Source organism: Panthera pardus, unplaced genomic scaffold (assembly GCF_024362965.1).
Source record: "Panthera pardus isolate Hobbes unplaced genomic scaffold, ASM2436296v1 HiC_scaffold_10, whole genome shotgun sequence".
NCBI lineage: Eukaryota > Metazoa > Chordata > Mammalia > Carnivora > Felidae > Panthera > Panthera pardus.
The window spans coordinates 102161389-102178026 of record NW_026526655.1 but is presented as its reverse complement, the minus strand read 5'-3'; the positions used below and the strand labels follow the sequence as shown (position 1 = coordinate 102178026).

The window sequence follows — 16638 nt, the reverse complement described above, 5'->3', positions numbered from 1 at the left end:
TTTCATTTTATATAAATGTATTTTTTAATTTTTTTAACGATTTTTATTTATTTTTGAGAGAGAGAGACAGAGTGCAAGCTGGGGAGGGCAGAGAGAGAGGAAGACACAGAGTCCGAAGCAAGCTCCAGACTCTGAGCTATCAGCACAGAGCCTGACGCAGGGCTCGAAGTCACAACCCGTGAGATCATGACGTGAGCCGAAGTCAGACGCTTAACCAACTGAGGCACCCAGGTGCCCCTCTATTTCGTTTTAATTAAGAACTTATTATATTGATTTAAAAAATATATGCATAGGTAGGTTCTATTTCTGAATTTCATTTTAGGTTAGTAAAAATAGATTTTCAAGTATTCATTAGAACAAGTTGGTGCTGGTCTGGTAAGATTGAGAATTTCTGCTCTAATGGTTCTAGCTTCCTCTTTGTAAAGACACCAGGGCAGTGACCCAGTAGAAGCAAGCTTCTGTACTTCCAAGGGCCCACGTCATTGCTTTCGGAAAAGATTCAGCTTATCAAGTAGCTGAGTGATCTTCTCTTAAACTTACGTGAGTTATTCTGGTCGTTCCTTAGTTCTTGTGTGAAACCACACAAGAACTTAATAATGGACATTCTATCACTTTTAAAGCTTAACTCTCTCACCGTGATGTGTGGAAGGACACAGAGCAGAAAAGCAAAACTCTAAGCATGTGATTTGTTTTGTTGTTGAAAACTATTGTAGTGAAGTTGTTTTCTGACCATGGTTCTTTCTTTGGAAAACTCTTATCAGGGGCTCAAGGCCATCTTTCAGTCATTGTTCCCAGGAAATGGTTTTTAGCCACTAGACTGCTTTGTGCGTATGGGTTTTTTCTTCCCTATACAGTAAGCCAGTTCTGTTTCAGTAGAAAAGGTTGACTGCATGATAGGTGGCTGTTCTCTGAAGAGTTCTTGTTTTCTTGATGGACCCAGGACCGACTTGTGGGACCACCCAGGGGACATCCCACACGGAACACACAGAGCGCAAGCCTGTGGCTCTGGTGGGGTGCGCGTTTGCTTCTTCTGCCTTTCAGAGAACAGGGGTCGCAGCCACATCTGCAGTGTGCAGGGGCACAGCTCTCCAGGGCAGCCAGGGGACCAACGTCCTGGGGAAGTTGGTAACAGGGCAGAGACGCAGCACAAGGGGGACAAAGGAAGCCATCTCAGCCCTGATCCCTGAGGATCAACACCATCCAGGGCACCTGGGAGCTTATTAGAAATGCACAGGTTCGGCTTCATCCCAGATCCGTGACTCAGAGCTGCGTTTGAACAAGATCCACATGCGCTCCTGTGCACATTCTAGTTTGAGAAGCACTGCAGCTCTCACCTGCATTCAAGGCTGCAGCCTTCTGACAGCAGCACAGATGCCGCCCCCTCCAGGAAGCCTTCCAGGAAGGGGCTTCGGATGCCCCTTTCGCATCCCCCCTCCTCTGCATCCTGCCACCGCCACCACGTTGTCACCTGGATCTCCTCCATGTCCTTCCTTGCCTGTTGCTGAAGATCTTCATGTCTACCCTTCCTCAGAGGTGAGCTCTAGCCCAGATCATTCTGTACTCACCTTGCATATTGCCTCAGAGCAAGCGCCAGTCAGAAGGCTCACTGAGCCAATGAGCGAATGAGTGGGCAGGTGATCGGCGGGACAGAAATGAAAGCCTGAAGTTCACAGAAGGTTAGGGGTTTATTTCTGTTGCTTCTTAGACAAGCCCTACAAGGTTTCAAACACAAAATACACAGACTGTTTCAATGGCATTGATTTTAAACCTCAGACCATGGCATTTAGGACTTCTGGAGCACATTGGTTCAGGCACTTTTGTACCCAGAGGCACATAGAATTTACCAGGCTGAAAGGGAATGACCCACTCTCATGGGGGGTGCTGTTGCCAGCTGCCTGGTGAGGTAGGGAAGAGCAGCAGACACCAGATCAAGGCCCAACACACAGCCCCCCCCCACTCCCCCCCGCCTTTCATGAGTCGACTGTCCAGTTGGTGGGTGGCCAGGTCCCCTGCTGCACCTGTTCCCTCCTGCCACCCCCACCTTGGAACCATTTTCTTCTCTTAGGAGCACCTGCAGCAGGAGGTGGACGGGGAAGGGGAGGGAGCATGCTGGATTTTGCCGTGTGTCAGCATCTTTGGTATAAGGAAATTCCCTGGGCCCAGGGAGGAGGGTCAGAGAAGGAAGGCCACCAGTACTGCCTGGGGTTGGAGATCCTGGTGGATCCCAGTCGCCCACGTTCTCCTTGCTTCCAATCAGCAGGACACTGAAGGGCCCTCATTGTGTTAAGCAAATGCTGGAATCTGTGCTTCGCCTGCCTCCTTTTCAGCGAGCATCTCCGAGGATCACGGCGCCGCTTCGTGGGGGCCCATGTGGAAGGCAAACTTCTGCAGCTCAGCCTTGCAGGAGCAGAAGGAAAACATCTGCAGGAAGCAGACAACTTCGCCTGTGCCACCTTCCCTCCATCAGTCACCGGCCTAATGAGATACTCTTGCACTTGGCTTTTTTTTTTTTTCCACCCCCTTTTCACTAAAGGACCCTAATGCGTTCTGCAGACATGAGCTCATGAAGCCTCTCTGGGGGAGGCAGGGGCATCCTCTTCTCGCTGTCTCGCCAGCCTTTGCTGGCTCGACTGTGCTCCTAAGATACCTGTGGCCCAGAAGACCCACACTCCCTATTTGGAGCAGAGGTCAGTGTTTGTCTCACTCATGTCTTCCGTTGGGACCCTGTCCTCTCTGTGGCTACAAGTCCTTTTTTTTTTTTTTTGGTGGAGAGGACAGATCATCCTGGTTCTGGGGTCGAGGGGGCTCAGCCAAGAATAGCTATTTATCCACAGGGGAAATCACAGCAGTTTCAGTAGGAACCAGCAAGGGTTGGCATGGGCTTCGAGGACACGTGTACTGCGGCTCTGGTTGGGGTCCAGCCTCTTGTGCTTTGGGGCAGCAGTCTGACGAGTTTGCAGCTTTGGTAGAAAAGACCCTCCCAACTATTCTGAGTGTAACTGACTGGGGTTGGTGATCCTTGGGGTCACCATTGCCCATGTGCTCCCTGTTTTCCCTGGAGCAGTGTGGAACTTGGAGCCAGTGAGGTTTTCTGGTAGGTTCTCTGCCTGGCAGCAGCAGAGGGCATCTGATGAGGTCCCAAGGTTTTTCCACAGGACCAGTTCAGCGGGGACAGTCCTTCGGTGCCCTGGGCGGGTCTGAGAAAAGCCTCAGCTGTGATGCTGAGGGCTGTCTGCTATGTTCCCCCTCCCCCTCGAACTGATTTCCAGAGGGCCTGCTCTGGGCCTTCCTAAGAGATATCCAAACTAATGATCTGAAAGGTGAGAAGGCACAGTGGTTTGAAGAACAGTCATCACCAACTTAAAGGAGGGAAAAAAATTACCCTTGTTCTCAAGACGGTTCATTAGTGGCTCCTACGCGGAGGTGACTTCACACTCCCGCAGGAGGATCAATGTGTAGCCGCTGTGGTGACTTCTGACTTTCAGGAAAAAAAAAAAAAAATCTCCCCAGCTCAAGGAGGATTAGAGGGGACAGCTTCGGCCCCGACCCCGCAAAGGACTCATCTTTAATTTGCTCCCAGGGCACAGACACCAGGCTCACCCCCCAGGGTCCTAGCAACCGCCTGACCTCCTGCTGCCGCCGAAGGTGAATGAGGGAGGAGCCCACCCCCTGCTCGCTGGCGACCCTTCCACCCTGTGATCCCATGAGGCTCCAGGCAGAGCTCTTATCTGCCCCCTTTGGGCTCCAACTCGACAAAAGCCTTGGGAAAGCAGCAAAAAGGGAGTGGGACACAAATGGATGGAATCCACCAAGGTACAAGCCTCTTACTGCCTTTTCTGTGCAAAGAGTGTGTGTCTATTTCTGCAGAGATCACAACACTGTGAGCTGCTGTTCTAACATCTGGCCCTTGCTTTTAAATCTATAAGTTGAAATCTCAGGGGCTCAACTCTTTAAGTATAAATGCAAATCCTGTTATATATATATATGTGTATATATATATATGAAATATACATGAACATATATATCACACACACACGTGTGTGTGTGCCATTCTGAATGTTGCCACCTACACTGGTGTCCCAGGAATTCAGACCTCACACCACCAATGTGTGCACCATTTCACCATCCTGCTCGATCGAGAAAAGCAGCCCCGGCAGGCCCAGGGCACTGTCCTGCCTGTGTCTGGTTTCTGGGGCCAGAGGCAGGCACCTCACACGTGGCTCGTCTTCTGGGCCAGGGCGTGGTCCATCGGCAGCATAAACTTGGTGGCACCGTCCTTCTCCCAGCCCCTCCGGATTCTGGAGAGTCTGCGGCTGAAGCAGGGCAGCAGGAACAGAGCTTTGGCCAGGATAACGACACAGGGCACCAGCAGCGTGAGCGTGAAGGTGGGAGGCAGGTAGAACTTGTAATGGCTGTCTTCGAAGGCACGGGTCCAGCCGTAGGTGAGCGTGTGGAGGGTGCTCAGCACGAGGGCCACGAAGCCCAGGGTGGACTGCGGAAGAAAGGAAGGATGGAGTTAGGGCCAGGGGGATGACAGACACAGACAGACAAAGGCTCACTGGCTTGCCTGGCAGAGGGGAAGGAAGGCAGGGGTTGCTTTGGTAGTCAAGACTCTGGGTTCCAGTCCCAGCCCCATGACCCCCTCTCTGCATGATCTTACTACTACTCCCTGAACTCTCTGAGCCTCAGTTTCCCCAACGGAAAAATGACAATCATGCCTCCAGCCTGCAGGTGTGTAGGGACTGACCGAATCATGAGCATCTGATAAAGTGAGGCGGTTTCTTCCCCAAACTGTGTTATTCTGGCAGCCACCAGAGGACTTCGATGGAATGCAGTTCAAAGACGTTTAAAAACATTGTACTAGTTTTGCTCATATTTCAACGTATCTTAGAGTACCAGGTGTCTCCCAGCATACCAAAGCCATAGTTTCACAAATAATAATTGGCCTAAGATGAGGGGAGATAAAAAGGTGAACTGGTTTTAGGTTGATTTAAACACAAAGTGACAAGCGTACTTGGCAGGTGGCTTTGGCACCAGTCGTGAGAGTGGCTCAAGAGGCCTGCGGGCCGGGTCACCTGACGCTATTTGTGAAGCCCTAGGCTTGATGGGTGCCGGTCCCTCCCCTCCAGTCCACGCCCCGACTCACGAACACCTCAGCGGGAAACCCCACTAGGGCACTCTCCTGCCTGGAAGGGGATGCGCAGAGATGGAGACTGTCACGAACCTAAACAGAAGCTGCGGCCCGTAAATAGCTGGGAAGTGCTGATCTGTAGCTCTAGCCTCGGACTCTGTGGCAGGTCAAGTTCTTGTGGACGACAAATGAGGTGTTCCAGAGTCTACTGTTGGTGGTATAGTCTCGCATGACACTGTGACCCCGGGCAAGCCACTAAATCAGCCTCAGTGGGAAGTCCGTGCTTCCCAAAGCTGGAGCTGGAGATGTGGGGGAAGCGCTGTATGGATCGGCGTTCTGCAGCCCCCCAGATGAGGCCGGGGTGACGGACAGCACAGGGCACCAAGGGTTAGGGCTTCATGGCAGGTGGGGGGGAGAGGCACTGGGCGGTACTGAGGAACCACCAAGAGATTTGGGGCAGGAGAGCCCTGTGTTCATTGCATAAGGGATGAAAATAGCAGGGACCTATCAAGCAGTGCACACATTTGCATTTTCTCCAAGGAGAGCCTGTAAGGGTTTAATTGAAATGCGGCAGTATGACGGTCCCTCAGGGTACTCTTTATGGGTTGCTTTTGAGCTTTCCACGGGGAAGCTACAATTGGGCCTCCTGGATTTCCTTCCAGCCCAGCTTGTCAGCATCGATCCAGGGGTTTGGTTGAGAGACGGTCTTGTCCGCACACCCCTCAGGCACAGCTCGAAGTGGGTCCAATTCTGCTACCGTGCCTCATTCTCGCTCCTCCCTAGCGCGGGGGGACGCCTTGCTGATATCCACTCCAGTACAGACACCAAAGATGTGACACCTCAGTATGCGAAAGAACATTGGGAGAACTGCTTACAGTACTTCTATGAAGAAACAAACATTTTCTTTTTTTTTTTTTTTATAATTTTTTTTTTTAACGTTTATTTATTTTTGAGACAGAGAGAGAGCATGAACGGGGGAGGGTCACAGAGAGAGGGAGACACAGAATCTGAAACAGGCTCCAGGCTCTGAGCTGTCAGCTCAGAGCCCGATGCGGGGCTCGAACCCACAGACCGTGAGATCGTGACCTGAGCCGAAGTCGGACGCTTAACCGACCGAGCCACCCAGGCACCCCAAAACAAACATTTTCTAATGACCAGCCACTATATGTTCATAGAGAGGTTCCCAAGCACAGCATTCTTGAGCCCTGAAAAATACTAGTTGCCGGAAGACCCCCAGTTTCTATCCTCCTAGGCATCTCTGGTTTTCCTTAGCTTTTAACCACTTCAAGGATGTCTTTATCCCATCTTTAACAATTTCCTGGCTCAACACAGCCTGTTGGGAAAAGCCATCGTTGGATCTGTGCTACTCCCCACAGTCAGGTCAAATTAAAATGGTCAGTCCCCAAAGTGGAAGGCTCCCCGCCTGCGACTCACAGCCAAATCCTCGTCACTTCCAGATGTATCTATCAAGAACGCCAAATCTCTTAGCAACTTCTGAACCACACCAACTTTTTCTTAGTTCTGATCTACTGATATTGAAGACTGGGGTTACAAAGGTCTCCAGCACTGAGAAAATATTTGGAATTAATATCCGCAATACATAGAGAACTCCTAAACTCAACAACGGAATACCAAATGACACAGGGGCACCTGGGCGGTTCAGTTGATTAAGCGTCCGACTCTTGATTTCGGCTCAAGTGATGATCTTACGGGTCGTGAGTTCGAGCCCTACGTCAGGCTCTGTGCTGACGGTGCACAGCCTGCTTGGGATTCCCTCTCTCTCTCCTTACCCCGTTCACGCTCAAATAAACTTTAAAAAGAAAAAGAAAACCAAACAACCCAATTCAAAAATAGGCAAAGTACTTGAACAGAAGTTTCTCCAAAGAAGATCTTTGAATGGGCAATAAGCAATGGAAGAGATGTTCTGCATCACTGATCATTAGAGAAATGCAAATCCAACCACAGTATGTTGCCTCGTGCCTGTTAGAATGGCTACCATCAAAAAACCAGAAAACAAGTGTTGAACGTATATGGAGAAATGTGAGACCTCGTGCACCGTGGGTGAGAATATGAAAGGCTGCAGCTGCTATGGAAGACAGGAGGGAGGTTCCTCAATAAATTAAAAATACAATTACCATGGGCTCCAGCACTCTCACTTCTGGTATACACCCCCAAAGGACTACGAGCAGGGTCCTGAAGAGATTGGTATATACCCCATGCTGGTACCAGCACTGTGCCTGATAGCCAAAATGCAAGAGCAGCCCGAGCGTCCACCAACAGATGAATCGATAGGCAAAGTGTCATCACTCTAAACAGTGGAATATTATTCAGCCTTTAAAAAGGAAGGCAGTTTTGGGGCACCTGGGTGGCTCAAGTTGGTCAAGCGCCTGACTCTTGATTTCGGCTCAGGTCACAATCTCATGGTCTGTGAGATCGAGCTCCCGCTTCAGGCTCCTCGCTGCCAGCGCTGAGCCTGCTTGGGATTCTCTCCCTCTCTCTCCCCCGTTTGTGCTCTCTCTCTCTCAAAATAAATAAATAAATGAACATTAAAAAAAGTGAAAAGGGGGGCGCCTGGGTGGCTCAGTTGGTTAAGCGGCCGACTTTGGCTCAGGTCATGATCTCGCGGTCTGTGAGTTTGAGCCCCGCATCGGGCTCTGCGCTGACAGCTCGGAGCCTGAAGCCTGTTTCAGATTCTGTGTCTCCCTCTCTCTGACCCTCCCCTGTTCATGCTCTGTCTCTCCCTGTCTCAAAAATAAATAAAACGTTAAAAAAAATTTTTTTTTTTTAAAAATGAAAAGGAAGGTAGTTTTGACACCTGCTCTGCCATGGACAAACCCCGAGGACATGATGCTAAGTGAAATGAGCCCGTCACAAAAAGACAAATACTACATCAGGGCACTTCTGTGAGGCAGTAAAAGTCAGAGACGGTGGAGTGGTGATTGCCAGGGGCTGGGGGTGTGGGCAGTGGGGAGTTAGTGATTAATGGGGACATGGGGTCAGTGTTGCAAGATGAAAAGAGCCGTGGAGATGGATGGTGGGGAGGGTTGCACCGCAGCGTGGATGTACTTAATATCACTGAACTGAACATTTAAAACTGGTTAAGAGAGTAAATTTTGTGTTATTTCACTACAATTTAAAAAAAAAAAAATTGAGGGGGAAGGAAAAGCCCCCAACACAGACCATCAGGAAAAAATCTTGAACAAGCCAGACGCCATGCTGGGGTCCCTCAACCAGCTCCCCGGCCCCAAACTGTTGCTTGCCTAACTCAGGTGGATTTACTGGGCTTTGCTCAGATGCCTGGGAAGTGCCTTTTACCCCTGAGTCTGGGACTGTGGTTTTCAGATCTGGTTACATGGTAAGATCGCCTGGGGGGCTGGGGAATAATATGAATGCCCACGCCTGGCCCGGAAATGCAGACTAGATTGGTTTGGGGTGGGGCTGAGGCATCTTTAGCTTTTAGAAATTCAGTGATGATGCTCCTGTGCGGGGAGGACTAAGAACAACTAATTTAGGAGACTCTCATCACCCAAGCCTTTCTAGCGTCAGGTCGAGAAGTCCCTGTGTGCCCTCTGCCCAGGCTATTTGATTAGGGTCAACCTGGCCCTACACCTGCCTTCCACAAAGATCCACTGAGGCCTTGATGGGCCCCCACTCTGCACTGTGGGGTTGCCCCAGATGCTGCAGCAATGAGAACCCACCCAGGCCCAGGAACCTAGCCCCTGTAGCCCCAGTGAGGCCTCAGGTCTCCCTCAGTGACATGCCCCGAAGCTCCCTACCCACGTGGGCCACCACCCCCAGCTCCTAGTTTGGAGTAATGGATTGTGCTGGGCATGTGTACATGCACTGGGAGGGCCCAGAGATGCTGCTCCTGCTCATACGTCCTCATCCTTTTGCCATCCAAAATTCCATGCTGACAGATGGCAGCAAGCCCCAGCCTCGGGCTAATGGTTTACAGGGAGGGCTGAAAGTCAAAGACCAGCCAGTAACAAAGGGCCTCTTGACTTTCCAGTCCCAATGGGACGCCTGGATGATTCCAGCGAGTCTGTTCTCCTAAAACTCTCTGTCCTTGGGAACAGTCTGAAGATCCCACACACTGCCCCCATCCCAACAACGCCTGTATTCCCCAAGCTAAAGCCATTTATATTATACGTAAGCTCATTAGCAAAAAAGAAACAGCCAGATTGTCAGTGGTTTCTGCTGGTGCTCAGTTACTGTGGCACAGAGGGGCTTTGGCCAACTGCTCACAAAGCCGGGGTCAGAGCTGGTCTCTGTCATTATTTCAGGCTGGTGGCCGGAGTGGGCAAGGTCACAGGAGGCTCCCCTACCTTTGGGGCCGACCTGGGCTTCTAAGAGCAGAACCCCGATTTCTCTGTCCAGGTGGGCTGCATTGATCCGGGTATTTTGCCACCTAACGTCTACCTGGCTTAGTAAGAGCAGTTAGCACAGCTGAGACCAAACCAAAGCAATAACAACAGCAAACAAAATTCAAAACTTTGAAAACAGTCCTAGGACCAAAAGGATAAACACAAGTCACTGCTCTGGAGTCAACACACCGTTTTGGTGACTCTTAGCTAAATAAACCATAGACCCAGGAGGCAGGCCAAGCCCATTGAGAACCATGGCTCTCCATGGTCAGTTTCTTTCTTTCTTTCCTTCCTTCCTTCCTCTCTCTCTCTTTTCTTTCTTTCTTTTTTTTTTTTTTTTTTTAATATTTATTATTTTTGAGAGAGAGAGACAATGCAAGCTGGGGAGGGGCAGAGTGGAGGGACAGAGGATCTGAAGCAGGCTCCGTGCTGACAGCAGCCAGCCCAATGTGGGGCTCGAACTCACGAACTGTGAGATCATGACCTGATCGGACCTGAGTCAGACACTCAACTGGCCGAGCCACCCAGGCTCCCCTCCAACAGCCAGTTTCTAAGCCTTAGTACCCTGCGGTGGTTATGTGTGGCAGCGGAAGGAGATGGGAGTGCTAATCTTATGGGGAAGGTTGCAACTTATCTCAAAACTCATTCAGCCGCTACTAAATACATGTATTGTGCATTTGACGTGTCCTCAGCTCACACCTTCCCAAGGACCACAGGAGGGGGGCACAGACATAAATGGGGACACTGATGCTCTGACAGGCTAAGAAACTATCTCACGGGGCAGCCACAGTCTAGGTCAGGGGTGGTCTGGGTATCTATTTCTCCAAGGGAGTTCTGGGACTCCAAACTTTGTGATGGAGGCTTACGGGAACCATCACATGTTTCATTACTGCCCAGTACACAACCACGTATGCAAACATGACTATTGGAAAAAATATCTATCCGGGGAACATGCAAGGCACTCTGACATTCTGTAACATCCTATTTCATTTGTAAAAAGCTGGTTGCGATCCACCAAATTGATTTCGTGACCCACCAGTGAGAATCGACCCCAGTTTGCCAACACTGCCCTGGACCATTCGGACCCCCAGGGCTGGAGTGTCTCGGCATCTCGTGAACTCAGAAATGGGTGGTTGGTAGCTTCGTCAGGGAGAGTGGAGATGTGGCCACACGCCCCAAGCATAATAGCAAAATGCTTTTTGTTTTCTTCCACATATCACCCCCACGGTGGCTCAGGACACCTCTGTAGGCATTAACCCCATCTTCTAAGAGTGTAAAGCGAGGCTTGGGGGAGGGCGCGGGTCATCGGCCTCCAGCTCGAGCTGGGACAGGGGGAGGCAGAGCTAGACCCCGGGCTCCGTGCGCTGACGGTTTGCACTCTTGGGAGACAGAGCGTTTGATTTTCTGGACGGAACGCGGGCGTTTGACTTCCACAAGTAAAACCCTGCCATTGTTACCTACCCATCTCCTGGCCTCACAACCCCCCTGCTCTTGCAGTGACAGAGGGGCTTCCATATTTAGATTTCAACTCTTAAATATGTAAAGTCGAGCGCGGCTGCCAAGGTTCCGGGCACCTTTTGCTAACAAAATCAAATCCTCTGGCTTTCTCCGGCAGCCAGAGCCGGGGCCTGTAATCTACAGCTGCTTAACGGAGCAACTTGCTGGTGAGGGGGGCAACCCGCCATCTGTTTTAATTGTGGATGAACCCCGCACCCCAGGATACTCCGGGCAGGAACGGAAAAATCCTAGATTTGGGTGTGCGCCACATGAGGATTAGCGGCAGATAAATAAAATTCCTTTCTCCCCCCTCCGATGCTGGCCTGCGTCAGCCCCGAGTACTCCTCTGGGGACCTCTGGAGATGAGCAGAGCCAGGGAGATTCAGAAACATCCACTTAAAAAACAAAACAAAACAAAACCACCACAACTTTGTTTTGTTCTAGGGTATGTAAGCATCCCCAGTCAGGAACAATTAATTTGGATTACGTAAGAGCACTGCTCTTATGATCCCTCTGCTTATCCTGTACCATGTCCTCGCCACACAGACAGGATGTGTGACAGATTTTTTGTTGATAATGGGGGTGGATATGATAGCTGTTCTCTGCCCTGATACAGTATCGATGGCAGAACCCAGCATTAGTCAGCACCTATCCACGGAGGGGATGAGTTAATCCACCAACACATGGGGGCTGACCGCGTACTTTGTGCAGAGAACAGTGGGAGATGCCAAAGAAAGATAAAAAAAAAAAATGTCCCCGTCTCAGTTGTCCTTTCAGTTGCAACGCGGCTATGCCTGTCTTGTTCCCTGTCACATCACAGACCTAACACAACGCCTGGCATGCAGTAGGCGCTCAATAAGTATTTGCTGAACTAATACAGGTGCAAAGACCCTGTGCCGTCAGCGGCATCTCCTCAACTGTGTTTGCTGCAGCGTAAGTAACCGTTATCTGAAAAATCACAACAAAAAAACAAGACAAAACAAAAAAAGAAAAAGAAAAAAACAAAAAACGGGGGAGGGAAGGGGCTAATGGTGAAATAAGTCAAGGTGGGTGTCTTGTAGACGTTACCGGAATCTCTGCTGGGTCAAAGTGCACTGTGAGGCTCTTAGGGGAAGGCAAATCTTTTCTCAAATTTATTTGACAAGAGACCTCCTTTCCTCTGGAGTTTGCAGAGGAACGGTGGTCCTTTGGGAAATGCTGTGTTTTACCCCCTATACCCTGGTGAACCTCATGTTCACCTCCTCTTTGCCCTGTGTGAATCAAGGGCCTAAAGGGGACAGCAGGGCCAGGTTGAGATGATGTTGCTGGGTGGCCGGCTAGGCTCACTCACTGGCTCACTGATCCCAGCTAGATGGGCGAGAAGCTCAAGGATTGTGGAAACTGAGAATGTTTTAGCCCAGGGTTCAGTGTTCTGTCGTCTAAATTTTTCTTCTTTTTTAAAAAAAAAAAAAATTATTTACTTTTGAGAGGGATGGGGGGCAGGGGAGGGGCAAACAGAGAGGGAGAGAGACTCCCAAGCAGACTGTGCGCTGTATCTCACCAACTGTGAGATCGTGAGCTGAGCCGAAATCAAGACCCTTAACCGACTGAGCCACCCCGGCGTCCCTGTTGTCTGATTTTGTCACGCGCCTACACCCGGCTTCCCCAGATGTCATGAGGACGGAGCTTCGTCTGCACCCCCTTTATCAAGAGACTAGGCTGAGCCCTCAAGGCCCCGGGAGGCCCTGGCATCTGACTGAACTGTCCTGTTGCACACATTGTGAAAGCCGAGGCGGTTCCCAGAAGGGAAGGTGCTTGCACACGAGGGTCGGGGCCAACGTAAGCTGAGGAAGTGAGCTAGGGCTCACTAGCGCAGGCAGAACTACCTTACCTGAACGAAGCTGAACTCCCTCCAGTTAAGCGAGTTTGCAATGGATGGCAGTGAGGTGACGGCCAGCAGGGACAGTGTGCCGAGGGCCAGCACTCCCAGGGAGAGGTATATCTCCATCCTCCAGACTTCCTCCTCAATCCACAGGTGGCTCTTGTTGGCCAAGACCTAATGGAGATGGAAGAAAAACCGTGAGCACAGTGGCAGAGGTCGGTGGCCTGGGGCGTGGGCGAGCTGGGGTTTTAGGACTGGAGACACGCCATGCTAGCTAACGTGCCCGCCACACTCAACGTGCGCCTGGTCCTGTTCGAAGTGCTTCTTAGGCATCAGCTCCCCCAATTTACAACGCCACAAGGTAGGGGTCGCTGTGATCCCCACTTTATAGATGAGGGAAAATGAGGCACGAGGATCACGTAACTTTGCCAAGGTGACACACGGTAGTGGACGGCGGGGCTGGGATTAGGACCCGGGCAGTCTGGGTCTCGGCTTTCACAAAGCTTCCCGGGGCCCATGAAGCAGCACAGTCACGTGAGCTAACAGCAAGGGGTCCGAGAAGTCAGTAAGACATACAGACCCTTCAAACATGACCATATCATGTGGTTTTCCGGGCCCCAGATCCCCCAAAGGAAGGAAGAGCTCTGCTAGCTTGGAATCCCTTCAGCCAGATGGGTTCATGCCTCCGCTGCCTGGCTCCCCTTCCAGACTGTCTTACCCTCGACCCTTTACCTTCCTGTTCCCCCAAGCTGCCCCGGCCACTGGCTTCCGCTGAGGGCACGCACACAAAGACACGCAGAGACACTAAAGCCCTCAGCGCTTCCCGACTCAAAGCCACCAGCTACCATCTTCCACTCTGTCCCCCATTTCTGCCCAAGGAATACAGCTTTGGCTCAACCATTGTGCCAGGCAACAGGGATGGACATCCATCGCCAAGCAATGAGCACGTATGAAGCACCTGCTGTGTGCTGTGCCCTGGGCTGCCGGGAGCAAGGGTACCTGCCCTCACGAAGCTCTGGGATCCCCCGCGGAGCTCAAAGGACACACGCATCAGGGAGGCCTGCAGGGCCCAGAGACTTCTCCCCCCCAACTCCCCACGTGGAGTGCCCGCGTGCCTGCCACGCCATGAATAGCACACACGAGGAAGCTTCCATTAAGGTCCTCGCAGCAGAACCGTCATTTTCCATCTAGACCAGGTAGCAGAGTTCCTGGAAGTCAAGGTGTTCTCTGAGAAGCACCACGAAATGCCACTGCTTTCGTGCTACAGCTGCAGACCGAGGAACAGTATTTTCTGTCAGGAAATGTGACTCTGCCTCAGCCGGCAGGTCTCTGCTGTGCAAAACAGAATGACTCATACAGGTTTTTGAGACACTATTTCAGCAGGAAAGAAAAAAATGACCCAAGTCCAGTTACCAGAGACAATATTAAAAATGAATCTGGTGAGGGGTGCCTGGGTGGCTCAGCGGATTGAGCGTCTGACTTCAGCTCAGGTCATGATCTCACAGTTCGTGGGTTTGAGCCCCGCATCGGGCTCTGTGCTGACAGCTCGGAGCCCGCATCGGATTCTGTGTCTCCCTCTCTCTCTCTCTCTGCCCCACCCCTCCTTGCTCTCTGTCTCTCAAAACTGAATAAACATTAAAAAAAATAAAATAAAAAAAATCTGGTGAGCTGAGCAAAATGGCTGAAAACCTGATAGGACAAAGTTTAAAGAAACCTAGAAAATGCCATCCTCCCCCCTGCCTCCCCCGGTGCTTTTCCTGCAGTTGAGAAACACGATTGCCTCTGTTCTATTTTAGGGCCGGTTGGCTCACACTGGTGTCTTTAAGCCACTAAGGGACCAGGAGTCCGGGACCCAGGTTCTCGTCCTGACCACTAGTTGTATGTGACTGGCCAATCCCAGCTCTGGGCCTCTGTTTCTCCGCTGAGGGCTAGAAGAGGCCATATCTGAAATCCCACGACTGTGCTTGTGTACTGAGCACGTGTCAGCATTTGCCAGAAGGGTCTGACCGCTACTACCCTGCAGAGGGCGGAGAGGTCCCCCCGCGTCATGGGCTCCGAGTCTTACTCACACCTTCGCAGTGTTGACAACTGCCACCGAGTAAAGTCATCTCCCTGTAAGTTGTTTGTTCTTCAGATACACCTCATTAGTCATTCCTTTCTGCGTTTCGGTAAAATCAGGCAGTTAATGTCATAAGTCAGAGTCTGGATGATTACACACACATACCACACTTGCTTGCAAAATGTCTTGTGTTTTTCCTCTGATATTTCCACTCTGCAGTGACTCTGCGAAGCGGAGGGGTGAGGTGGGCAGGGGAGCAATGGATGGCGAGGAACCTGCATGAGGACCTGTATCCCGGCTGCCTTCTATAGCCTGTGGGATTTTTTTTTAAATTTTTTTAATGTTTGAGAGATAGAGCACGAGCAGGGGAGGGGCAGAGAGAGAGGGGGAGACACAGAATCCGAAGCCAGCTCCAGCCTCTGAGCTGTCAGCACAGAAGAGCCCGACGCGGGGCTCGAACTTGCGAACCGCGAGATCACCACCTGAGCCGAAGCCAGACGCTTAACCGACTGAGCCACCCGGGCGCCCCCTAGCCTGTGGGATTCTTAACCAACCTCCTGGGCCACTGTGCTGTATCTGGTGGGCTCCCCAGTGACCAGTGTCACACACGACTGCCTGGAATATAGATTCGACAGCTCCTCATTCCCCTGGTAATTCTCCCACGTTTACTGCTAACCCAGTTGGCCACCTTGAGAATGACCAGGGTAGTGCTTGCCACCAAGGGATGGAATGGTGGCGTTCACACGTGGGGTTTCCTTTCCCTGCGCGTTGAAGGCTAGATCCTGAAGGACCCAGGGGCAGGAGGACCAGTGAGGCTGTGGCTTAAGTCCTTCTCCACGTCCCAAGGGTGGGTGGTGGGTGGGAAGAGGGTGGTGCTGACCACCAGCCAAACTCAGAGAAGGGGGAGGCAGGGTGTGAAAGGCAGCCTTTGGCAGTGGGAGAATGGCTTCGATCTCAAGGCTGGCGTTCCTGCCGATGCTGCCACTAGGGGGCAGTCACGAGACCCTCGGCAGTCTCTTCCTGGCTAATCGCACCGCTGTCTCTCACTTTGTCTATTGCAGGGGAAAAAAGGATGATGTTTGTGAAATGAGTAGCCTGTGACTGACGCACAGTAGGTGATTAGTAAAATAAATGGCTGTGCTGTTGCTTTTAATGGCAGCGAGGCAGTTACATTACTTCTTGACCTACCTACACTCAATGTGTCCTCCTCCTAAGAGATGCCTAGTATTGGCTTCATAGTGGCACAGACATGCACCGGGAATCTGTGTTAAGAACCGTGGACCTCAAGGGGTGGAAGACCCAGTCGTGGAACTGAGTGGGGGCAGAAGACAGACCTGTAAATGAGTGATTACAAAGGAGTGCATGATAATAACCCTAGAAGTGTGGACGAAATACAACAGATTACAAAGGTGGGTGTGGGTGAGACAGGCAGGCAGGGGGAGCTTAACAGAGGTTGGGTGTTAAAGGAAAAATAAAAGGGGGGCGCCTGGGTGGCTCAGTCGGTTGGGTGTCCAACTTCAGCTCAGGTCATGATCTCGCAGTCTGTGAGTTCGAGCCCCGCGTCGGGCTCTGTACTGACAGCTTGGAGCCTGGAGCCTGCCTCGGATTCTGTGTCTCCCTCTCTCTCTGTCCCTCCCCTGCTCATGCTCTGTCTCTCTCTCTCTCAAAAATAAATAAAAACATTAAAAAAAAAAATAAAGGAAGAATAAAAGGAGCGCCTGGGTGG

The 16638-nt window shown here is 51.3% G+C and overlaps 1 protein-coding gene across 3 annotated transcripts in view; it reads right to left on the bottom strand.

The window, feature by feature from the left end:
- Window positions 1-1666: 1666 nt before the first annotated feature.
- STEAP3 (STEAP3 metalloreductase) overlaps window positions 1667-16638 on the bottom strand; it is a 51640-nt gene continuing 36668 nt past the window's right edge. For all 3 annotated transcript variants that reach the window (XM_019469334.2, XM_053909582.1, XM_019469335.2), the window contains exons 4-5: window positions 12863-13027; window positions 1667-4492 (exon numbers count right to left, since the gene is read on the bottom strand). In XM_019469334.2, the coding sequence (XP_019324879.2) occupies window positions 4211-4492; window positions 12863-13027 (447 nt within the window). In that variant the 3' untranslated portion in view covers window positions 1667-4210. The remainder of the gene's footprint in view (window positions 4493-12862; window positions 13028-16638) is intronic.